General features: G+C 37.0%; 1 protein-coding gene across 1 annotated transcript in view; it reads left to right on the top strand.

The window, feature by feature from the left end:
• The window catches only part of LOC149802008 (nucleolar protein 6-like), an 80101-nt gene that overhangs the window by 28773 nt on the left and 25369 nt on the right, over positions 1–25959 (top strand). Inside the window, exons 10-16 of the mRNA XM_089956408.1 lie at positions 1803–1918; positions 5223–5400; positions 7141–7263; positions 9752–9903; positions 16030–16261; positions 20405–20516; positions 23867–24018. Of these exons, the coding sequence (XP_089812534.1) occupies positions 1803–1918; positions 5223–5400; positions 7141–7263; positions 9752–9903; positions 16030–16261; positions 20405–20516; positions 23867–24018 (1065 nt within the window). The remainder of the gene's footprint in view (positions 1–1802; positions 1919–5222; positions 5401–7140; positions 7264–9751; positions 9904–16029; positions 16262–20404; positions 20517–23866; positions 24019–25959) is intronic.

Raw genomic sequence — 25959 nt, 5'->3', positions numbered from 1 at the left:
TCTCTTTAATAAAGACTTTATTGCAGTGAAATGTTCTGCAGGATCAAAACAGTGGCTATTGTAAACACTGTTATAAAATATTAGCATGAGGAGATAATGTTAGTTTCACTTGGAAAAGGTGTGGTCCCATCAAAAGAATTATCTTACTCAGCTCGTATTTCAACGCTCCAATTACGGTCTCATCTTTAATAGCGTAAGTTTGGTAATTGTTCCTAATTAATTGGACCTCAATGTATTGTTCAAATTAATAATAAGGCGGAAAATTTTCAAATCATAGATGCCAATGCTCAGAGATTTTAATTCGCAACAAATGTGCGGCATTCTGCTTGGATATCTCCACGTGTATTCAGTTGTTTTTTCATTTTTGTAAGGGACAAAATACAAAAACTATTCTTATCATTATAGAAAAAGTAGTTGTATGGAACGGATGTGTCAGTATGCAGTTTCTCGTTTGTGACTTTTGGAGCATTTGGCTACCGAGCCCAAAAAAAACCAAAAAAAACAACCTTAAACTAACATGAGAACTAATTTCTTTGAATAGTTTTTGCCATGTTCTTTTGTGTGGTATACCGCTTTGTAGTTTGTTACTGTTGTCGAGTGAATAAAGTGTGATACCACGTCATTTTTCATTTAATTCGTTATAAAATTAATTAGGATCAATTACCAAATTTCCATTGTTAATGACGGGACCATAATTGGCGCTGTTAAGCGAAATGCACAAAATCGGATGGTTTCTTCTTATAGAAACTCACCTTTCCGAGGCAGAAATTGACTTCATCTTCTCTTGCTAATATTTTACGACTGTGTTTACAGTGGTCACTGCTTTGATTCTACAGAACATCTGCTGAAGTCAAATCTTTATTAGGGAATGGCATAAACAAACGCTGACTGTTGACAACCGAAACTTACTAGCCTATCGGTCTATTAACATTATGAAAGTTACTAGTCCGACAGTATATATATATATATATATATATAATTTATGTACTCACTTAAAACTAGAGTCAAACGGCAAACAACAAAGATCCTGATCTGCTGTAGTCCAATGTGCTTGCAGATCGGAGTCTCTGTTGTTTGTTCTGCTGATTACTTCTAACAAACTGTACAGACCCAGATCTGCCTGTGCATTATGTGAAGGTAGATCTGTGTCTATGCAGTTGAATCAACTAGTCTTTTATGCTTGCTGTCAGAAAAGGTTGAATACAATTTACACCGTACACACATGACCACAATTTACCAATAGAAAACTCACTTTTATAATGCTATGCACATTGGGGTGGGGGTCTTGAAATCACTTTACTGATTGCATAACAAACTGGCTTTTTTACTGGCTCTTTTCATTACTTCTGAAAAGTTTATCTAGGAATAATATAAAGGCTGGATAATATTAATCATGGTGAATAATGTAATATCTTTCTTTGTTAGAATATTGTTTTGCAACCAGTAAATATGAAACAGTATCTTTTTAGAGTTTTTTTTATATTCTTTGCTCACATTTGTATTATATTTAAACTTTATTACATACTGGAGACATATTTTTGGCAGCACTTGACTTGCAATGTAGTTTCATTTGTAACAAACTTTAACTGTTTTTGTTGTTGTTGCTAAGTGTAGATAAATTGATTGTTTGGAGGTATACGTAATAAATTTTGTCAGCGATTTGCAGAAATAAATCATTGCTAATTATGGGTATGATGATTAAATGATCAGTTTGTCTTGAAAATAATGGACCTTGTGGAATTATTCTAATCGATTGTTTTGCTATGTTTCATACAAAATTAAGACAAACACTTAATTTTCAGGTGAGACATGAGGCAGAGCTAGCCATAGAGATGCTTGAGAGAATAGATTTGGATAGTTTTGAATCGCTCTTCATGAAACCTGTTCCATTTCATTTGAAGTTTGACCATATGTTTCAGTAAGTTCATTTCATTTCTCTTCATTTTTGGTGACATCGTTTATATGCCTAATGAAAGTCCGATCTGTTTTAAGTGTAATTATTGAATATCAGATAATAATGTAGCATTTTAATGTCAATTTCATTAATGTGTCATTCAAACTCCAATGTGTACAATGCTTGTGGTTTTTATTTACTGTGTTAAATATATCAATTTTATTTCATTTTATGTTGATGCCTTAAAGCATGGAGTCCTGCATGAAAATGAAATCTTTCAGTATTTATGAACCAGGTTCTTAAGTACATTATCTGATGATGATGAACTACCTTGTGAATCAAGCTTTTCTAAGTGAACAAAGACGTTAAAAGCATCATTTTGCTTTGTTTAATACTGAAGTGCTAAAATGTCATCAGACAAGAGTGGTCTCCTCCTGAACAGAAGGATTGGTGCTAGATCCTGTCATTTGCAGTTACTGCATCCACTCCGGTCTTGTCAGCACACTCATTTGGAGGCCTCACAGATTTCAACAAATTTTTAGTACATTGTATTTGACACTTGACCTTATTGCAGCTTGTTTCAAATAAATGGTCATTTAGTCTCAAATTTAAGATCATACTTGTGAACCTCTCTAGCATTTATTTTATTTCTTAGTCTTCACATAACTTTAATCCTGGTACAATGCTTGACTGACCTTTCCTATATAAGTCATTATATTGTTTTAATTACAAGTAACAATAGACAATCGGGTTCACAGGTTGCAAAAATGTTAAGCCGTCAAAGACAAATAAGCCCGCGTGCATGACCTATCAGGCCACATTTGTGAATTTTTTATGCTCTGGTTGGAGGATAGTATGGTGATGATTTTAATGAAAAAAATTTCCCAAGCCAGTACAAGAGTTTGAAGGGACCCGAGTGGGTCAGTGGTTCTTTCTGGGTTTTTCCCAGATTCTTTCTCCACCATTAATATTGTCCACCATGTATAGCCTAGCATGTGCTAAAAAATGGCGTTAAACCCAACAACAACAAGAGTTTGAAAATGATGATCCAACAATGACTGCCTGGATGGTAAATATCTCAAATGGCTCGCTTCCAATCACACCAACAATGGACAGGCTCCAGGTTCAGTACCAGCATGTGTTGACCAGCTCTGATGTACCCCTTACTGCATATACACGCCAGTACTGGTTGTTCTTAAGGAGAACTGACCTTGGATAACTGGTACTGGATTTGATGATCATCCTTTCCATAATACATAGCACTTGACATAGACTGGCACTTGGCCACCCTTCCCATCACATGCCCAGCTACATCATGGCTCACACACACTACCAGTTGTGGCAGTTTCTCTATCCCAGCTACACCGTACCATCTCAGACTGTTTGCTACATTCATTTCTTTGCGAACGGAAAAAAAACTAACTTGCAAAATCTTATTTTCTGCTGAATATGTTTTGGTGGGACAGTAGTGGGCACATGTTTCTGTCCATCACACTTCTCTTTCAGATATGTTCACTGATTATGTTAACAGTAGCAAATGAACAATACAACATTTCAAATCCAGTTCTCCCAGAAAAATGTTTATATTTGTAGATATAGGGAAGAAATTTTGTTGTCTTTTGTACTTTTATCAATCGGTGGTAATAACTGTTTTATATAAACATGACATATTTTATATTTTTGGAGGACAGTAGCCGTAAAGTGCTGTTATACCGTAAAATCCACAATCAACCAACCAATCAGATTAGTTTCCCCTCTCCTTTACTAGGTTGTTACTCAAAATCTAGATGATATCCAGTTTAAGCTGTTGCACTGCATGACCTCTCAGCATTTATTAAAATCAATCTGACCCATGCAAATATAAATTTGTATACACTACTGTTATTTAAAGTTACTGCAAGATATTGGCAGTTTGTTACGTTGATAATTGTGTATATTTTTTTAGCAGTTTGTGGACTTGTTTTCTGATCTTTGAACATTAATCCTGAGTGTTATTAACAAATAGGGTTGTTGATATAGCTGACGCTTTCAAGCTATTTCCTGTTATTTTGCCATTTTCATTGTTATTTCAGATATAGAATAGTGTCTAAATGAATTTTGATTTTGATGCCAAAGCAGTGTATTCCACTACTATAGTGTAACATGATTTCTGTGTTTACTTATTAAATAAGATTGAGAAAATTTTCTCTTTTTTTCATGTTTGTGACTAAAAATAAAATTGTTACCAGATGTTATCTTGTCATAGTCTTCTTCCATAAGTTAGAATAAACCAACGCCAGTCAACTCAAGGTAAGGGGATGTAACTCCCTCCACCTTGTGCCTATTCATATAACATTTTATGATCTGGTAATGTATTTGAGCATGTATTTCTGCTCCTATTGTAACTGACAAATAATGGGATTTGGTGCCAATCCCCTAAATCAAGTGGAGACCACTCTTATCTGACTTCCATGTCAGTAAAACAGCTGCCACTGAACACTTTTACTATTATTACATGCCAAAAGATATTAACATCCTTATTCAGTTGGGAGGGATAGGCTTCTGAGGTAGTGGAAGGACTCATTATGTATTATGATCAGGTAAGTATTGTCAAAGAAACATATTATACTACAAATACTTTCTTCAGGGTATTTTTGTCTGATTTAATTGAAATAATTCAGATATTTTAAACATACTTTTGTTCATAAAGAAGAAATACTGAGGTTACATAATTCTTTAAAATTGTACTAGCACCTAGTATGCTTGCTTATGCATTGATTCCAAATGCAAACTGCACAGACCTGGATCTGTCATTGCATAATGTACTGGCAGATCTGGGTTTGTATAGTTTGTTAGGAGTAATCTGTAGGTCAAACAACATAGACCCAGACCAGTTGGTGCATTATGACATGGCATACCAGTGTCTTTCTTGTTTTCTGCTGGACTCAACTTTACAAGCTTGCACAGGGGCCCTGAGTGTCCGAATGGTGTAAAGCACTCTCTGTTACGGATCACTGCCTTCTCATCTCTGTCTTTGTGGGTCCGAGTCTTGCATTCAGCCAATGTTGGTGTGTGTGAAAGTTTGCCAGTAGCATCTCATTGGTCTGTGGGTTTGTTTTTGGTTTTCTCATGTTCTTCCTCCACCATTAATACTGGCATCCATGTCTAACCTATCGTGGGCTGAGAAATGGTGTTAAACCCAACAACAACAACAACAACAAGCTTGCACAGATGAAAGTTTGCATCTGCATTAATTATGAATGTCTTCCATTATATTTTGTATTTAGAAAAAACATGATCGAAAATCAATAGTTATTTGCCATCGCTTATTAATCATTTCTTGTTGCAGCATGAATTGTACAGATGACTTGATTTCCTCATTTGATCAACTTGGCTTGTCAGAGAAACTGATAGACAGTTGTGGTGATTATGTGCAAACCTGCCTTCCCACAACCCTTAAAATCCTACAAAAGGCCCTTGGAAAACGGGTCAAGCTTCTTCAGAACAAGCTAATACCACCACCCAAGGTATGACAATATACAGTTTTTATCTATGCAGGGAACAGTTGATTGTTTGGTTTATAGGATTGTAAAAGCACATGATGTACTGTCGACAGGCAGGTATTTTGTTGCATATGGCCTTAAGTCATGGGCAGTAGAACAACAAGTTGTCCACAGCAATGAGCAGCAAATAGTATGGCCTGTTGTCCAAAACGACATGAAATTAATGTTCTTATTAACCCATCAGCTAAAGCTTACAGACAAAAAGAACTGTCCTCTTTGTAAACAGCATTGGTTTCACTTGAGTACTTGAATTCAGACTCATTCATTTTGAGCATAGTTATGATACAAGTCACCCTTGCTAAACCACACAGGGAAATAGATCATAGAAAAATATTTCCTCATTTATTACTATTGTTCTTAGTTATGTTTAAATGGAAATAGATTGAAAAATTTGTAGATAAGAAATAAATGGTTCACTAGAAACAGTGTTTCCCTTTACACTCATTTGCGCTTCAGAGCCCCCCAATTTTTTTATTTGACCCCCAGTTTTGATACCAAAGTTTGTTTTTAACACAGTCTGACCCCCAGTTTTGACACCAAGGAGATTTTTTACTCTCAGTCTTGCACCCCTAGGGGATACACTGCTGGAAATGAAATAGTAAATAGGCAATGAAATAGTAAATAGGCAAAATATTGATCAGTGCATAAGAAGCTGGTGTATCAAGACACTGGTTTTTCAGTTAAGTTGTACTGTAGTTGGTTTTTCATTAGCGTATAAACTAAAATGAGTCGGTGATGTCACTGATACTGTCAGATAAAATGAAGAATATGACAGATTTGCAAAATCATATTTTTGCCAAAACACAAAAAAAAACTTTGATTTTGCTGTTTAGTTAAAATCTCATTCCTTGAGTTCCAGAAATGTTTTAACATTGCAGAATCTTTGTGACTGCAATATTGTATTATATAGGGGCCCCGAGTGGCCGAGTGGTCTAAAGCGCTTACCGTTACGGATCACTGCCATCTCACCTCTGTCTACGTGGGTTCAAGTCTCAGATTCAGCTAATGTGGGTATGTGAGAAAGCTTGCCAGTAGCTTCTCGTGGGTCGGTGGTTCTTTCTGGGGTTTTCCCAGGTTCTTCCTCCACCATTAATACTGGCCACCATGTATAGCCAATCGCGTGCTGAAAAATGGCGTTAAGCCCTACTACAACAACTACTACAACTACAACTGCAATATTGTTATCAGTTATCTATTATCCATGAATTTTAAAGGCTCCAATATTATTTTTCAATGGTGAAGCCGTAAAATGAAAGAGGTTTGTTTGAGGGTAAGCATAATAATATCAACTAGAACCTATCTCACATAAATCCTTGAGCTGACTTTAAACATTCATCTACAGAACACCATCTGCGTTCAAATGTAATGTGAAATTTAGAAATTAGAAAATGCATCGCAGTTCAAATTCCTACAGTTTACACCAGTTGGCTACCTCAGGTTTTAGGCATTTACTTTTGTACAGTATTCCACAGTATCCATGTTTTTGGTTAAATTTTGAAATGTAATATATGCATGACCGGGGAGTGGGGGTGGGGTCTCAGTCACCAGGTACATTTTATGAACCATATTGTATCCTCTCATTATAGATATCATGTTTGTGAAAATTTGTGTTAATAATCAATTTTTGATAATATACCACTCGTAGAAATGATTTGTCACATATTCTTCCAATTGAAGCATTATTATTTTGTGGTTCTGTTGTAGTGGTATGTTACTTCCAGTCCCCCAAAGGTACCAAACACTGACAGACTTACTTTCGGCCTGTTGTTGGACCCTGAGTATTCCAGTAACATCTTGGACAAGGGACCCTCAGCAGACTTGGCAGAAGTAAGTTTGCAAATATAACATTGCCAATTACAGGTGTTGGTGAAGAACATCAGGTGTTAATAACTTAGATATGATTACCAAGCTGTAGTAGTGTAACCCAGCTTCAGAATCATGTTCACCATGATACAGATAAACAATAGTTGGTGACTCTAAACCTCTTTTAGGTACTATGTTAGAGAAAGAGGCATAATCACTGGGTGCCCATACACTTTTGTGGAGATGTCTTATAGAAAAAGGGGCATAATCACTGAGTACCCATAGACTTTTGTGGAGATGTCCTATAGAAAAAGGGGCATAATCACTGTGTGTCCATACACTTTCATGGAGACATCCGATATAAAAAGGGACATAATAACTGGGTGGCCATACACTTTTGTGGTGATGTCCTATAGAAAAAGGGGCATAATCACTGTGTGCCATATACTTTCATGAAGACATCCAATAGAAAAAGGGACATAATCACCGTGTGCCTTAAGCTTTTGTGGAAACATCCAGCAGAAAAAGGTACATAAGCTTTGTGTGCCCATACATTTTTGTGGAGACATCCAAATTCTGAACCATCAAGATGTACTTCCACTCACAAGTCCACTCGATTGAGATACATGTCAGTTGAAGTACATACAATTTACTAGTTACTAAATTATTGGTAGGAGGAATCATAGTGATAAAGATCGTGTATTCCTATCCATGAATCAAAGACAGGCATTAAAAACCTTCCACCCATTAAAAGGTGGGGTAGAAAAACTTGGTCTGTGTTTTTTTCTTCTATTGACTGTAAACTTTTTGTCAGTCTTATTATTTTTTTTAATCCAATCATTCAACTTTTAGTGATTTTGCATATATAATTTACATGCATATTGTGATGTTTTCCTTTCAGTCTGATTTCTGACTTCATATTCTTGAAGTGTTTCAACCAGGTAGCCCAATTCTGACTTCATTTTCTTGAAGTGTTTTGACCAGGTAGCCCAATTCTGACTTCATATTCTTGAAGTGTTTCGACCAGGTAGCCCAATTCTGACTTCATATTCTTGAAGTGTTTCGACCAGGTAGCCCAATTCTGACTTCATATTCTTGAAGTGTTTTGACCAGGTAGCCCAATTCTGATTTCATATTCTTGAAGTGTTTGACCAGGTAGCCCAATTCTGACTTCATATTCTTGAAGTGTTTCGACCAGGTAGCCCAAGCTCATGCTTAAAGTCTCAAAACTTTGGATCTTTAGCTTTAATAAAAGTCTAGAACGCTAAAACTCTCAAAAGTTTCTTTACTTGGATCCTTCTCCTAGACCGCTGATTTTTCATGATTTAGATGTACCATGTAACTGAATGTGGGTGTGATCTAGATGCACCATGTAACTGAATGTGGGCGTGATCTAGATACACCATGTAACTGAATGTGGGCGTGATCTAGATGCACCATGTAACTGAATGTGGGTGTGATCTAGATGCACCATGTAACTGAATGTGGGCATGATCTAGATGCACCATGTAACTGAACGTGGGCACGATCTAGATGCACCATGTAACTGAATGTGGGCGGGATCTAGATGCACCATGTAACTGAATGTGGGCATGATCTAGATGCACTATGTAGCCGAATGTGGGTGGGATCTAGATGCACCATGTAACTGAATGTGGGCATGATCTTCAGTCAATGTCAACAAAATTTGGTGTTGAAATAGTATTAATTCTACATTTATCCATACTGTGTGAAATCCAGTATTGTGGATTCTTTTCTTTAATTCAGATTCTAAATGTGGTGTTGTTGTTGTTGTAGTGTTTGACGCCATTTTTCAGCACACGATAGGCTATACATGGCGGCCAGTATTAATGGTGGAGGAAGAACCCGGGAAAACCCCGGAAAGAACCACCGACCCTCGAGAAGCTATTGGCAGTCTTTCTCACATACCCACATTGGCTGAATCCGAGACTTGAATCTACGCAGACAGAGGTGAGATGGCAGTGATCCATAACGGAGAGCACTCGGCCACTCGGGGCCCCATTCTAAATGTTTAATCTAGGTTATCAAATATCTACAGATATACGTAACTGTATGCAAGATAAATTTCTAATAAAAATGAGATATCTATAAATACATATAATTATATACAAGACACATTTCTAATATCACTGAGATTCAAATCTATTCAGATAAAGAAGGTGCAACTACACTTGATGTTGTTTGTGAATAAAACAAATGGGTATTTTCTTCCTGAGAAATTTTTAAAGTGCAGAATGCAATCATAGCAAATTATTTCATGCAGACATCTTAGCCCTTGACATGTTGAGTCAGTTTTAGCTCACCAGGCCTGATGGAGGTATTCTTCATGTGAGGTTAGTACATGCGGCTGCAATGTTGTTTAAAATTTGAAGATAGATTTTGATAATAAAAGTTTGTGTATATAGGAAGTCATCTCAGCCTGATTTATCTGTCAATCATTCATCACTAAGTTTGTTGCAGGAAGAAAATGAAATAAAAATCTTTTTTACAGGCAGCTGAATTCAGAGAGTTTTGGGGAGAAAAATGTGAATTGCGCAGATTCCAAGATGGCAGCATCTGTGAGGCGGTGCTTTGGGCCACTGGAGGAACTATGAGCACAAGAAGACTCATCTGCTCCAAAATAGTTGCATATGTCCTAAAGAAGTAAGTTAACTTGCATGTTATTGATTACATTGTTCATGATAGTAATGTGTAATGTTTGTTACATAATCAGTGAGTTGTTTTACCTTTCATTTCAAACAGAATCATTTGATAAAAATTTATTTAGGCAATCTCACAATGTTTCTGTATATATTCAGATTTCTGATGGCAGAATAATACATACCTAAGAAATGACATTTTGAAGAAAGTTGATACTTTATGGTCTGACATCAGTAAAGGAAAGTTAAAAATGCCTGCACACCCATTTAAACAGGATGTTAATCCCTACCAGCAGGGATATGGAGAGCTCTGGATCAGATTTAATAATTTCTATTACTTGATGTTTATTGTGTGTGTGTGTGATTTGGATTTTTACCATAGCTAACCTCTTAATGCTGAGCACCAAGTGAGGCAGCTGTTAGTACCATTTTTGTAAGTCTTTGATATGACTTAGTCAGGATGAAATCCACGACCTCCCGCATCCGAGGCAGGCACTCTAACCACTAGGCCACCAGAGCTGTCTGTTGTTTAATACCGTCTTTGTTGTGGTCAGGTGAATTAGAATGCTTAGACAATGGGGAATATTTATGATTATGGATATCCCTCAGGTGTTCTTTTATTCTCACTTGGTTCTTTTTGGTCTCAACTAGTTATTGTTTGCGACATTTAGTGCAGGTGAGTAAGTAGATGACATTACTTGTAATACATTGTCCTCTTAGCTTTGATTTATATTGGAGGTTTGTAAATCTGCTTCTAAAGATTTTCGATTTATCCATTTTCCTGGAGAAACTGCATTTAATGGTCTCTCAATCTAATACTTTGTGAATGTTTTTCCTGATAGGTCTGGGTGTTTGCTAGAAAAATTAGCTCTTATTAAATGGTTACTAACTTTATGACCAGTCCTATGTGCAAATATCAGTTGATGTTGAAAAATCTCTGGTAGACTCAATTTGACAATTGGCCGGAGATTGTTAATTGCATGTTTGATGAAATAATTACCCTTATCATATGAGAAGATAGTTGATATTGCACTGCAGTATACTGAGATAACGCTGCCCAAACTTTAGTATGCATAAAAAATTATGATGCAATCACTGCTTGTGGTGTGACGGGTTATTATGCCACCACTGTGGTAGGTGCGTTATGGTTGGGGTGGGGTGCTCCCAATGTTCTATTTAAATTATTACAGAAGTCCCACCCTGGCTTGATTTTGGTAGGAGGTTAAATTAGTGAAAGATGTAAAGCTCTGAGCCCCCTTTCAGCAGTGCCAATGGTTAAATGATTGAATATACAGAATAAAATGAAATTCAATGAATAACAATATAATGACAGTTCAATAATCAAATGATTAAAATTTACCAAGTTACCAAGTACTCCCCTTCCGCTCGACCCTGTTATAGCCTATTCCATCATTTGGTTAGTAATGTGAGATAGCTTTCCACCTGTCCTTGTATTCTACTCATCTGTGTATTCTTCTTTCCAATTCCTTCTCCACTTCCTTCTGGCTTCTCCAAATTCCTTGTCCTCCTCAACTTCTCTATACACCTCTTCCTTTTCTACTTTCTCCTCCTCAACTCCTTTCCTCCTCCTTGACTCTATACCAACTGGACTTGTCAACTCTGACTGCTCTGCTAGTCTCACTTCCATCTCCCTCTTAGAGACTTGGGTTTCAACTGAACCGGAAGTTCTGTCCCCCAAAAAGCTTCCTGTGAAAACACAAGGACGGTACAATATTTTCCTTTGCCCCCTCATCTCACACTACACCCAATCATCAGATAACGGCTATTAAATTCTTTTGGTCATGCATTCATTCACATCGAAATACTCATACGTTCTTGTATGGTAAAAGAACGTTGTAATAGAAGCATGGTATCAATTACTTCTCATAGAAACATCAATAAATTGCATCACAACAGTGCATATTCCTAATCCCGTTATGCTAAACAATATCACAATAATCAGACCCATTTCTTTACATTACAACTCATACAAACTACCCAAATATTCAAATATCCATGCTCTGATATATGCATACGTCCATATTAACTAATCTTTCACACTTAAACCATTTTACCAAATCCACAATTCAAGCATGTGTAAAATCTAACATATCACATGAATAAATGCACTAGTTTACTATGATGTAACCTGTTAGCGAATGAAAGAATTAATTCTGACCACAAGCTAACAATCTACATAATTCTCTACATAATGGTTAAGCTCATTTCTCAAATATGCATGTAAATTAAACACTACAAAGGTAATTCTACATGCTAAATGATCCTAGTAGTTAAGTATACCATACTACACATAATTACAATTGCAATTCCGTAATATTCTGCAAAAATCGAGCAAATAACTTACTGACCTTTATGAAGCTTTGTCTTTCCTTAGAATCTCTCAAAGTTTTACTGCCAAATTATGAGTGGCTTCCTCTGAGTAACATAAAATTTTCACTTGTTAGAAGTTATAATTTGGACGAAAATTGTTATAACAATTTTGATTGGGTGTCACTTGACCCAATCCAATCAAACTTAGCGGACAATGTCCTTCTCACTGTCTGTCCATGTGGGAATAGATTTAAAACATGCCCTGTTTCCATGCAGGTTCCTTTGATCTTAGGACTAAGTTGTAACACATAGGTGGGAAGTCACTCAATCTAGCGCCTGTGCAGATCCAAGATTCCGGGTCTTCTCTCTCGTCACGGTAACCTTGCATAAGAGATTAACTATAGCCTGCGGCAATATTTAGACATCAAAACATGGCTTGTAATAATACCTTAGTTTATACACGACTTACTAACTGGGGCTGAGCAAACGTGCAACTGCTACACAACTGCTACATAGCAAAATGTATTACAAATGTGTTAACTGTGAAGCAAAGCATGACATGTCAAGATTACATATATTGGGATCGAGAGTATTGTGCAGTGTTTGCAGAAAAATCTTCAAAAGAAAAGAACATTGGTTCCACCACGAGAAAACTGAAGTGTTTTATGTCTATGAACTCTAACAAAATAAAAAAGGAAACATCGGGAAGAAATGGGATAACTAATGAATATTGCTCACTGGTACCAGCTGGAATTTACACCCAAGACTTTTTAAAGATATTTTGCAAAAGGAGTGAGAATGTATGGAGCCAAACAATGAATTGGATGGTACCATCAGATGAACATGCCCAATTAGCTCATGTGGGATTAGTGAGCCAAATTAATATAGAACACAATCCTTCAAAATGAGGACCTCCTGACCCCAACAATTGTTTGGAGTCCTCTCCAACATATCACAAATAAAGGCAATTTTTTTTGATTAACATAGAACATGACAGCAAGCCCGATGGAATTATGTTACAATTGGATTACAGACTAAGGATATGTCAACCCTATTGACAATCTGATAATTCCGCATTTACTTAAAATCAATGATCAGTTTGATACGCCTGTGGACTTTACCACAACTGATAATCTAGACAACATCATGGTAGTATTATGTATTACATTACAGAAATTAACTTTGTGGCTCTGCAATATGGAGAACATAGTATCTGTAAATAACTTTTAAAAAAAATTCTAGTCATTTCTTTATTCATACCCCTCATTTAAAAATCATATTTCTCCACGTATCCCAAACCCAACTATGATACAATGGTTTATTTCGGAACCCGGATGCAACAATGGTCACTTGACCTTACTAGTAGCAATACTGGCTCCACCAGCGTCATTGATGACCCTGGTGACAAAGGGGTATATAAACCTCTCACTGACATGAGAAAGTGATTAGTTGAACATATGAATCAACCAGAATTTTACCCTCTGATGAGTTACAATAGTAACAGAACCGGTCAGGGTACGACTATGACACCCCAGCAGATTGCCTCCACATTCAATCAGTCACCATTTGACACCATTGAAGGAGTTTACTAGAATTATCTTTTAGAGATGGCTTGAGTTTTGTGAAAAGTGTATGAATTATTGATAAATTACTTGTAGAATCACACTTGTATGAACTACTTTTTTCAAAAGGTAAAAGCTATCCTGATAAACAAACTTAATTTTTTTCTTTTTTTCTTACGATGATAATTATGCAATATCACAATACTATTAAACGTTTTTTATTACTTCTTTATAACACTTAAAACACTTGTACTATACTACAACCAGTCAATCCACTGTCTTCCGTTACATATATTAATATGCTTTTACAAAAGTGACCACTCCAGTGGCCTAGTGGTTAGAGTGTCCGCCTTGGAAGCAGGAGGTTGTTGGTTCGAACCCGGCCGAGTCATACCAAAGACTTACAAAAATGGTTCTAACAGCTGCCTTGCTTGGCGCTCAGCATTAAGAGGTTAGTGTTAGGACTAGTCAGTCTGATGTCACGGTAATGTGACTGGGTGGGACATCATGCTACGTGTCTGCAACATGATGCCCCAGTGCTAGACATCACTATAAACTGCCACACCGCAGATATCGTAGCGATATGACTGAAAAATTGTAAAAGCTACGTTAAAAATCCTAATCACACACACACACCAATAGCATGTGGCTCAACACTTTTGGTGCATTACAGAGAATATATAAAAGTTAGAACAAAAGTTTTTCTTTTATATGAATGGACAATATAGTGTGATTGTTTAGTAGTAGGCCCCTTAAATTATCTCCCCCACCCCTGGTCAGGGATGAGTTTGTGTTCAAAAGTAGTCTTCCAACACATCCAGCGACTGGCATATTAATGCAAAAGCTATTAATTTACCCCTTACTAATTAGTACCATGCCTTATTGGACCCTAGATTTAAAACTGATGTACACAGTAGAAACAATAACGTATACTGTATAAGTTAGTACCTTTCCTTATTAACAACATTCAAGCCTATTTCAGGGGCATCTTTGGCTCACTTTTAATAAAAAACCTGCTTCCTTATCACATTATCGATGGCAGGCAGAATCAGCAAAATACATTCCCTACTGGGGGACCTAAATTACATGCAGTTCTGACAAGATGGGTCAGTTTCATTTATGACAATTACCGCTTTCGTCCCCAGTAGCCATGCTTCCGTTCATGGGTAAACAGACCTTTGTACTGAAATCACTGTTTAGTCTGGATACTTCCACTGAAGGCCACCTACAGGATCCAGTACAAGCCTTGAAGTGGCATCTTAAAAGACCTAGCTGTGGCATCAAGGGAAATCATGCTTATTTATGCCTCTCACACCCTTTCATCCTGGATTAAGTGGGTTATTCGCTATGCATATTGAGAAATAATTCCAACTCAGATGTTTTTGTGGTGCATTTTGGCTCATGAGGTTAGAGCTGTTGCCACAAAAATCACCTTGACCAGAACTGTACTCTAGCTGATGTTATCTGAGTCATGGGATGGAGATAAGTCAACATTCTCAGTTTTTACCTCATATATCTTTCATCCCAAAGGGATTAAGTTGATTTGGCAGGATCTATATCAACGGGTTGCCTCTCCAGGTCATTTGACAGCTTCACGACTTCCATTGGTTATGGTGTAGGGAAACTGTACGCATTCAGTTGGAGTCTTCTCCAGTAGGGTTACTTAGAAGCTGTTTCGCACACCTTAGGGGACAGGATCTCTGGGGTAACAAGACATACTTCCCACCACCTCTTATCTATTCTCCTAAGGTATTATGATTGGGTAATGTATTTAAAGAATAAACTTTTTGTTCTAGCATATGTTTCTTCGCAAATACGTACCCAGTTATAATACACATAAACCCTACCAGCCTTCCATGACTTATGCTATGGTAGTAACTGAGACAATCTTGGATTTAGCCACCAGTCCCTATGTCAGGGGGAGATCACTCTGCCTGACCGTAATGTAGGTGGGAGATCATTTCAGCTAAAAGTGTTATCTGAAAGGGCTGGATTTGTGAGGTAGTAGTTCTCCTAAGGTATTTTGATTGGGTAAGTATTTACAAAGAAACATATTTTACTATAAAAAAATGAGTTCCCCTTTGCTTAGATGGGATGTTACATTGCATCATATTTAGTATCAAAGGAATATTGATCTGCCCAGATAATGCAAAGGTAAATTACATGTATTTTACAATTACACATTGAAATTATTCTCTGTCACTTCTATAATCAAAGTTAATTTCTGATATTTTTAGATGCCTTGGATTGAGCAAGAAGAATCTGGATTATATTGGAGGCCAGTTGGATGATTTGCTGCATGTGCCTATACATATCAAGGGCAATCTTCCACCTTATGGTACAGGGGAGGAGCACACTCTGGCCATAATGAATGTGTATGATGACCTGTGCAAGATTTTGCGCAAACTTGAATTGCCTTTGACCATTAACTCCATTCAGGGAACTAGTCCTGTGTTTAGACACACTGAGGTAAGTTCTTTAAGAAATGAAGGCAAGGACTTTTGATAGATTGTATGCCCCACCCACCCCTACCCCTACCCGTATCCCTGCTCTGTTTATTGTGAGGAGAGTTATTTAGAGTGTTACTTAGTCCAACCATGCTTGTATGCATTAAATGGAATTATGTTCACTTTGCATTTTGGTAGTGTTTGAAATCCAGTGTAGAGTGTTATAGTTAAATAAGTTTTATCGTCTTCCCTTGTCTTCATCAGTTTGAGTTATGTCCCTTATTTAACCTAAATGTTTGCCAATAAATTTTAAGAAAACGATTTTTTAAATATGTTTAATATTCAGGGACATTCTTGTCCACTGAAAACATTTCTTTTCTTTATGTATTTTCACTTTTATTCTTATGTACTACACTTTACCATTCCAAGAATTTGAATCAGTTCACTAGGAAACAAGAAAATGCCTTAGTCTTTTGATGTGGATGATCTGTGCTAAGAAAATTAAAATTTTTTGAAACATTTCAAGGCATTCTGCAAGACACAACAAGATGCACAATAAGGCACAGTAAGATGTAACAAGACATGCAACAAAATTGAACAAAAAGACATAGTAAGATGTAACAAGACATGCAACAAATTGAACAATAAGACACATTAAAATTAACAAGACATGCAACAAATTGAACAATAAGACACAGTATGATGTAACAAGACATGCAACACATTGAACAATAAGACACAGTAATTTGTAACAAGACATGCAACAAATTGAACAATAAGACACAGTAAGAAGTAACAAGACATGCAACAAATTGAACAATAAGACACAGTAAGATGTAACAAAACATGCAGCAAATTGAACAATAAGGCAGTAAAATGCAACAAAATGCACAATAAGAAAGAGTATGATGCAACAAAACATCAAGATATGATAAATAGTACAATGCAACAAGATGAACATTAAGACACAATAAGAAATAGTAAAATGCGACAAGACACACATGAAGACAAGACACAATAAGTCACTGTAAGACAGTAAGACATAAGACAAACAGTAAGACAGACACAATAACACAGTAAAATGCAATAAGACACATGAAGACACAGTAAGACACTAAGATGCAACAAGAATATGTAAGACAACAAGACACAGACACAATAATTCACACAGTAAAATGCAGTAAGACACAGACACAAGACACATTGAGATGCACAGTAAGACTACAAGTCACAATAAGACCTGCAGTAAGTCACACAAGACACAATAAGACACAGTAAGTCACACAAGACACAGTAAGATGCAATAAGTCACACAAGACAAAGTAAGACAATAAGTCACACAAGACACAGTAAGTCACACACAACACACAATAAGACACACAGTGAGACACAATAACATACTGTAAGACAATGAGATACAGTAAGACAACAAAAAAAACAAGACAAAACAGTTCAGTGCCTTAAGACACAGTGAGGCACAAGACAATAAAAAACACAGTAGCATGCAATACAACCCACAGTAAGACACAATACAACACACAGTAAGACAATTAGTCATAAGACACAGTAAGCTGCAATAAGACACAGGAAGATGCACTAAGACACAACAAAACAGACAGTAAGACACAACAAGTCACATAGTAATATAGTACAGTTAGATGAAATAAGAGTAAGACAACATTCAGTTAGACAATATGAGGCAGTAAGATGCAATAAGACAGGAAGACACATTATGAAACAGGAAGATGCAGTGAGACACAGAAAGACAATAAGACACATTAAGACAGTATGTCACAATAAGATAGAAATATGAAATAAGACACAGACACAGTAAGACACAGTAGGTCACAAGAGACAGTAAAGTACAATCAGACACAGCAAAATGCAATAAGATAATAAGATAGTAAAATGCAGACAGTAAAACCCAACAAGAAACACAGATACAACAAGACAGAGTTAATATACTACAAGATATGCAGTAAGACCCATCAAGATAAGACACTGTAAGACAACATGACACAGACACAGCAAGACACAGATGCAGTAAGACATAAGACAGACACAACAAGACACAGTAAGACAGACACATCATCACAATAAGACACAGTAAAACACAAGACAGTAAGACACAACTCATACACTAAGACAATAAGACACAGGACACAGTAAGACACAAGACAGTGTGACAAGACATGGGAATCAGTATGACACAAGACACAACAAGACATGATACAGTTAGACACAGACACATTGAGACACATTGACACAATAAGTCACAGTAAGACACAGTAAGAAACAGATTCTTAGTATTTTCAGTCCTGTTTATTATGGTAGGTTCATATATCATGGGTTCTTTGTCGTTGTGTATTTAGATTTTTTGGCTTTTTTTTCTTCTCCATATTGCCACCCATCATGTACTTATCTTATATACACTACATGACCATAAGTTGCTACTTCTGCATCACTAGTTGATTTTGGGATTTGCTGACAAGTAAGCTATTTGAAAAATACACCCATGAATATCACAGTTTCCAAATAATGGCCCTACCAGATCTTCTCCAATACAATCTATATCTTCTTAATATGACTATCACAGTAACAAATTGGTTTACCAGTTTGTCATCTGATAATGGCCAAGGAGTTTGACATGTATTTTCATGCTCATGTTGGTGGTCCATTCTCATCAACAATCTCAGCGGTACTCTCCCCATCACGGATGGGTACAGATGCATTTCCTTCATTCTCTCTGATAAGTGTCTGTTTGATGGCATAAGTGGAAAAAATGATTATTATTAATTAAAAATGCATAAGGCAACCCCAGTAGCTCAGTTGGCAGAGTGTCTGACTCATAAGCTAAGGGTTCTGGCACCGAAGGCAAGTCCCCTTTGTATGCCTCTCTGAATCTGTGAGAAAGGCACTTGGCACCGATGTCCTTGGAATAATGTAGCCAATGTGTTAAAAATTGCCAGCCAACCAGACCAGTGAAATTATAAACTGAGGTGCCTCTGCTTGGCTTCAGATACAACATAACTTATAACTGGCATTCATGAACATAAAATGACATGTAATGGTATGGATTTGTATAAATGTCCACAAGCGAGATAGTTTGTTGTCACTCATGATTAAGATGTTTCCATAATTCCTGGTCACTCATGATTAAGATGTTTCCATAATTTCTAGTCACTCATGATTAAGATGTTTCCATAATTCCTGGTCACTCATGATTAAGATGTTTCCATAATTCCTAGTCACTCATGATTAAGATGTTTCCATAATTCCTGGTCACTCATGATTAAGATGTTTTCATAATTCCTAGTCACTCATGATTAAGATGTTTCCATAATTCCTAGTCACTCATGATTAAGATGTTTCCATAATTCCTAGTCACTCATTAAGATGTTTCCATAATTCCTAGTCACTCATGATTAAGATGTTTCCATAATTCCTAGTCACTCATTAAGATGTTTCCATAATTCCTAGTCACTCACGATTAAGATGTTTCTGTAATTCCTAGTCATTCATGATTAAGATGTTTATTTAGTTCCTAGTCACCCATAGTTAATGTTCTTGATACCATTGTCAGGGATCGTATAATGAGAAATAGAAGAGAAAATCAGAAATATAAGACATCATAAAAAATGGTATTTGCTTAATTGAATAAATCTTCACACTTAATGGCTCTGTTTTCTTAAGTGAAAGTCATGGATGCATATCAGGTTGAGTAACCCTACCATATTAAAACTGTCATTTTGATCTAATTTACAACTTGATGTTAATGCATTTCAAGAAGGATTGCTTAACCATAAAAAAATGGGCTCCTATGATCTAATTTTCACATTTATGTACCTTGTTTTCTTTGTTGTTGTTTTTTTTTCTTTCGTTATACCCACAGTATATTCTTCTCCTATATTCATCTATATTAAGTTTTTATTTGTAATATGCTAAAAAATCTTTAACCTTATTTTGCATACACTTACCAAAATAATATGTGGTTGTGTATCAAGAAAGTTAATTCCATCATAGGTAACTGTGACCTAAATTTTATGTCAGACTTTTCCCTCCTTGCCAGTCTGTATAATGTCAACTACTCTAATGTCCTTTTGATGGTGAGGGGATTTATGATTGAGTGAACATTGTTCTAATTTTTTAACATTCATTCATTCAGGTGTTCACTCCATTGCCAGCAAAGTTCAAGCACGTAGAGTATGCATCGGATGATATCCGACTTCTTCCAAGGGCAGATAAGCCTTGTCCAGTCTGGTGCCCAATACAGAAAGGTAAATCAGCTCCCAACACATGCCAATTTTATATAGATTTCAGATTCTGAAATTTAATTTTCATTTAGTATATGCAACAATTTTAGAACAGGTTCTTTCCATTTGTATATTGTGCTTTTGAAGGCTTAGATCCTGGTATATTGCTTTGTTTTTGAAATTGAAGAACACCAAAATCCTTAGTAAAACTGACATTTTAGGATCAGCAGCCACTTGCAGGCACCAGAACTAGTGATGTGACTTTGGATCATAGTGAGTGTGTGTGTGTGTGTGTGTGTGTGTGTGTGCATGTATGCGTTTGGGAATGTGTGCATGTCCCTCCTGAATAATTTCTTTAGTTCCCAGTCTAGGACCCCTAAAAGGACACTCGTGCCAGCTTATAGTCTGTGTTGGGTTGATTATCTCCCTTGATCCAGTTCTCTCCATTTCATTGGAGTGGCACTTTGTAACCATTCTTGAAAACAAATCTGTGACAGGAATAAATTGAAGTTTGAAGTCACCAAATCATAAAGAATATTTTTAATATAGGAATTTTATTCAAAGTTAGTAAGCAGAATGAAGAATCATTAAGAAAACTAGATTGTTTTATGTTGATGTATCATTGTTCAATTCATCATTGTCATGATATGTCCAAAAACTATAGATCATTGATGTATTTGAGCATGAAATATGGACACTCATATACGTACCATATAAAACAAAGAATTATAAGCAATAAAAATGTAATTGGTGTATATTTAAGTACTATCAGGACAGCATTATTAATGAGGCCTATGCATTTTGCAGTTGGACTCAACTTGTAAGACGGTGCAAAAGCAGAATGAAATTATTGATATGGTTACATTTTAGTTTCTCCGTATTCACCTGCATCATTTCATGTTGCTGCTTAATACTATAGATAATTGTCACAACATTCAACATTTTGTCAGTGACCCATCATTACTCATTTAGAGATCACTAGGATTGTATTCAGCACAGTGGCCTATCATTACCCTTTTAGATCACTAGGATTGTATTCAGCATGATGTCAGTGGCCTGTTGTTACTCATTTAGAGATTGCTAGGATTGCATTCAGCAGGATGTCAATGGCCTGTCATTACTCATTTAGAGATTGCTAGGATTGCAAGCAGCACAATGTCAGTGGCCTGTCATTAGTCATTTAGAGATTGCTAGGATTGCATGCAGCACAATGTCAGTGGCCTGTCATTAGTCATATAGAGATCACTAGGATTGTATTCAGCAGGATGTCAGTGGCCTGTTATTACTTATTTAGAGATCACTAGGATTGCATGGAGCACAATGTCAGTGGCCTGTCATTAGTCATATAGAGATCACTAGGATTGTATTCAGCAGGATGTCGGTGGCCTCTTATTACTCATTTAGAGATCACTAGGATTGCATGCAGCACAATGTCAGTGGCCTGTCATTAGTCATTTAGAGATCACTAGGATTGTATTCAGCAGGATGTCAGTGGCCTGTTATTACTTATTTAGAGATCACTAGGATTGCATGGAGCACAATGTCAGTGGCCTGTCATTAGTCATTTAGAGATCACTAGGATTGTATTCAGCAGGATGTCAGTGGCCTGTTATTACTTATTTAGAGATCACTAGGATTGCATGGAGCACAATGTCAGTGGCCTGTCATTACTCATTTAGAGATCACTAGGATTGTATTCAGCAGGATGTCAGTGGCCTGTCATTACTCATTTAGAGATCGCTAGGATTGCATGGAGCACAATGTCAGTGGCCTGTCATTAGTCACATAGAGATCACTAGGATTGTATTCAGCACAATGTCAGTGGCCTATCATTAATCATTTAGAGATTGCTAGGATTGTATTCAGTACGATGTCAGTGGCCTGTCATTACTCATTTAGAGATCACTAGGATTGTATTCAGCACAGTGGCCTATCGTTACCCTTTTAGATCACTAGGATTGTATTCAGCACGATGTCAGTGGCCCATCATTACCGTTGTAGAGATCACTAGGATTTTATTCAGCAGGATGTCAGTGGCCTGTTGTTACTCATTTAGAGATCGCTTAGATTGTATTCAGCACATTGTCAGTGGCCTGTCATTAGTCATTTAGAGATCGCTATGATTGCATTCAGCATGATGTCAATGACCTGTCATTACTCATTTAGAGATCTCTAGGATTGTATTCAGCACGATGTCAGTGGCCCATCATTACCGTTGTAGAGATCACTTGGATTGTATTCAGCAGGATGTCAGTGGCCTGTTGTTACTCATTTAGAGATCGCTTGGATTGTATTCAGCACAATGTCAGTGGCCTGTCATTAGTCATTTAGAGATCGCTATGATTGCATTCAGCATGATGTCAATGGCCTGTCATTACTCATTTAGAGATCACTAGGATTGTATTCAGCACAATGTCAGTGGCCTGTCATTACTCGTTTACAGATCACTAGGATTGTATTCAGCACAATGTCAGTGGCCTGTCATTAGTCATTTAGAGATCACTAGGATTGTATTCAGCAGGATGTCAGTAGCCTGTCATTAGTCATTTAGAGATCGCTAGGATTGTATTCAGCAGGATGTCAGTGGCCTGTCATTACTCATTTAGAGATCGCTAGGATTGTATTTAGCATGATGTCAGTGGCCTATCTTTACTCATTTAGAGATTGCTAAGTTTGCATTCAGCATGATGTCAGTGGCCTGTCATTACTCATTTAGAGATATCTATGATTGCATTCAGCACAATGTCAGTGTTCTATCGTTACTCATTTAGAGATCGCTAGGATTGCATTCAGCACGATGTCAGTGGCCTATCGTTACTCATTTAGAGATCGCTAGGTTTGCATGCAGAACAATGTCAGTGGCCTATCATTACTTGTTTAGAGATCGCTAGGATTGTGTTCAGCATGATGTCAGTGGCCTGTCATTACTCTTTTAAAGATTGCTAGGATTGTATTCAGCAGGATGTCAGTGCCCATCATTACTCTTTAGAGATTGCTAGGATTGTATTCAGCACAATGTCAATGGTCATTATTCTTGTAGGGATCGTGTTGTATATTCCTTATATTAATGAGTCTGAATTCCAAATTAGAATATTTCAGAGTCATGCAGAAAACACACCAGAAAATTCCCAAGGGACAAAAAATATGTTTCTACCTCCTTACTTGAGATATATCTGTTGTCTACAGTGCCACTTAAATAACTTTAGTAAAATAAAGAGAAACATTGAACAACATAATTTAGTTTCTGAATAAATTCTAGTTCTTAGATTATCTACTAATCCGTAGATTATTTTTAAACCAAAGTGTTGTACTAATCCTTAGATTATCTATAGACCATGGCAATGTACTAATCTTTAGATTTGTATGTCCCATAGTGGTGTGCTTGTTGGAGGGGAGTGGTCACTGGCCAGATGATCTGGAAGCATTACGGCGGCTAAAGGCAGCATTGAACATCAAGGTAGCTGAGCTGCTTAATCAGAACAAGCTTCCAGTGCAGGTTCAACCTACTTCCGTTCTAGTTCTGAAGGTATGTTGATGAAGTTATGCCTACCTCCATTCTAGTTCTTACGGTTTATGTTGATGAGGTTATGCCTGCCTCCATTCTAGTTCTTATGGTGTATGTTGATGAGGTTATGCCTACCTCCATTCTATTTCTTAAGGTGTATGTTGATGAGGTTATGCCTACCTCCATTCTATTTCTTAAGGTGTATGTTGATAAGGTTATGCCTGCTTCCGTTCTAGTTCTTATGGTGTATGTTGATGAGGTTATGCCTGCCTCCATTCTAGTTCTTAAGGTGTTTGTTGATGAGGTTATGCCTACCTCCATTCTAGTTCTTATGGTGTATGTTGATGAGGTTATGCCTACCTTCATTCTAGTTCTTAAGGTGTATGTTGATGAGGTTATGCCTACCTCCATTCTATTTCTTAAGGTGTATGTTGATGAGGTTATGCCTACCTCCATTCTATTTCTTAAGGTGTATGTTGATGAGGTTATGCCTGCCTCCATTCTAGTTCTTATGGTGTATGTTGATGAGGTTATGCCTGCCTCCATTCTAGTTCTTTTGGTGTATGTTGATGAGGTTATGCCTGCCTCCATTCTAGTTCTTTTGGTGTATGTTGATGAGGTTATGCCTGCCTCCATTCTAGTTCTTTTGGTGTATGTTGATGAGGTTATGCCTACCTCCATTCTAGTTCTTAAGGTGTATGTTGATGAGGTTATGCCTACCTCCATTCTAGTTCTTATGGTGTATGTTGATGAGGTTATGCCTGCCTCCATTCTAGTTCTTTTGGTGTATGTTGATGAGGTTATGCCTGCCTCCATTCTAGTTCTTATGGTGTATGTTGATGAGGTTATGCTTACCTCCATTCTAGTTCTTTTGGTGTATGTTGATGAGGTTATGCCTGCCTCCATTCTAGTTCTTAAGGTGTATGTTGATGAGGTTATGCCTACCTCCATTCTAGTTCTTAAGGTGTATGTTGATGAGGTTATGCCTACCTTCATTCTAGTTCTTAAGGTGTATGTTGATGAGGTTATGCCTACCTCCATTCTAGTTCTTTTGGTGTATGTTGATGAGGTTATGCCTACCTCCATTCTAGTTCTTAACCGATTCGGCCCCTATCCCGTCTGTAGGCGTGATGAGGCTGTACCCTACTTCAAAGCCCTGCAGTATCAAGGCCATTTAAGATAGACCAACGTGGGTGGTATTAAAAAAAAGCAGACAGATATAGCTCTAAAATGATATCAAATAATCTGGAAGTTCTAGTTGCACTACAAAATACAGTTAGAAAAAGCTCATTTTTTGGACCCGTTTTTTTTTTCCACCCAAAATTCGCTCGAGATCGGAATGCGATTTTGTGTCTGGATTTTAGACCTTTTGGCCTCAGATCTAAGGCATACCGGTCTTAACTGCACACAGACAGGTGAACCTTTGCAAAAACTAGGATAAGGTGGGCATTTGGAATAAATTGCGGTCTCCATACGAAAATGATAGGTCTATTAAGCAACAAAAAAAAAACTCCAACTTTTACCCTTCTGCTCATGCGCAAGCAAAATAACCAATGGAAATTGATGTTTCTAATACAACTAGGCATTATTCTCATGGATAATCTGTTGAAAACTGCTGTATTACGATGTATTCAGAAATAGCACCCCAAATCTCGTTCATACGCACATTTCGGGCAAAAACGACAAAAACCTCTGGGGCCGAATGAGTTAAGGTGTATGTTGATGAGGTTATGCCTACCTCCATTATAGTTCTTGAGGTGTATGTTGATGAGGTTATGCTTACCTCCATTCTAGTTAAGGTGTATGTTGATGAGGTTATGCCTACCTCCACTCTAGTTCTTACGGTGTATGTTGATGAGGTTATGCCTACCTCCATTCTAGTTCTTAAGGTGTATGTTGATGAGGTTATGCCTACCTTCATTCTAGTTCTTAAGGTGTATGTTGATGAGGTTATGCCTACCT

This window comes from Sinohyriopsis cumingii, chromosome 4 (assembly GCF_028554795.1).
Source record: "Sinohyriopsis cumingii isolate HCF-2022 chromosome 4, ASM2855479v2, whole genome shotgun sequence".
In the NCBI taxonomy this organism is placed as follows: Eukaryota; Metazoa; Mollusca; class Bivalvia; order Unionida; family Unionidae; genus Sinohyriopsis; species Sinohyriopsis cumingii.
This window is presented reverse-complemented; position numbering and strand designations above follow the sequence as displayed.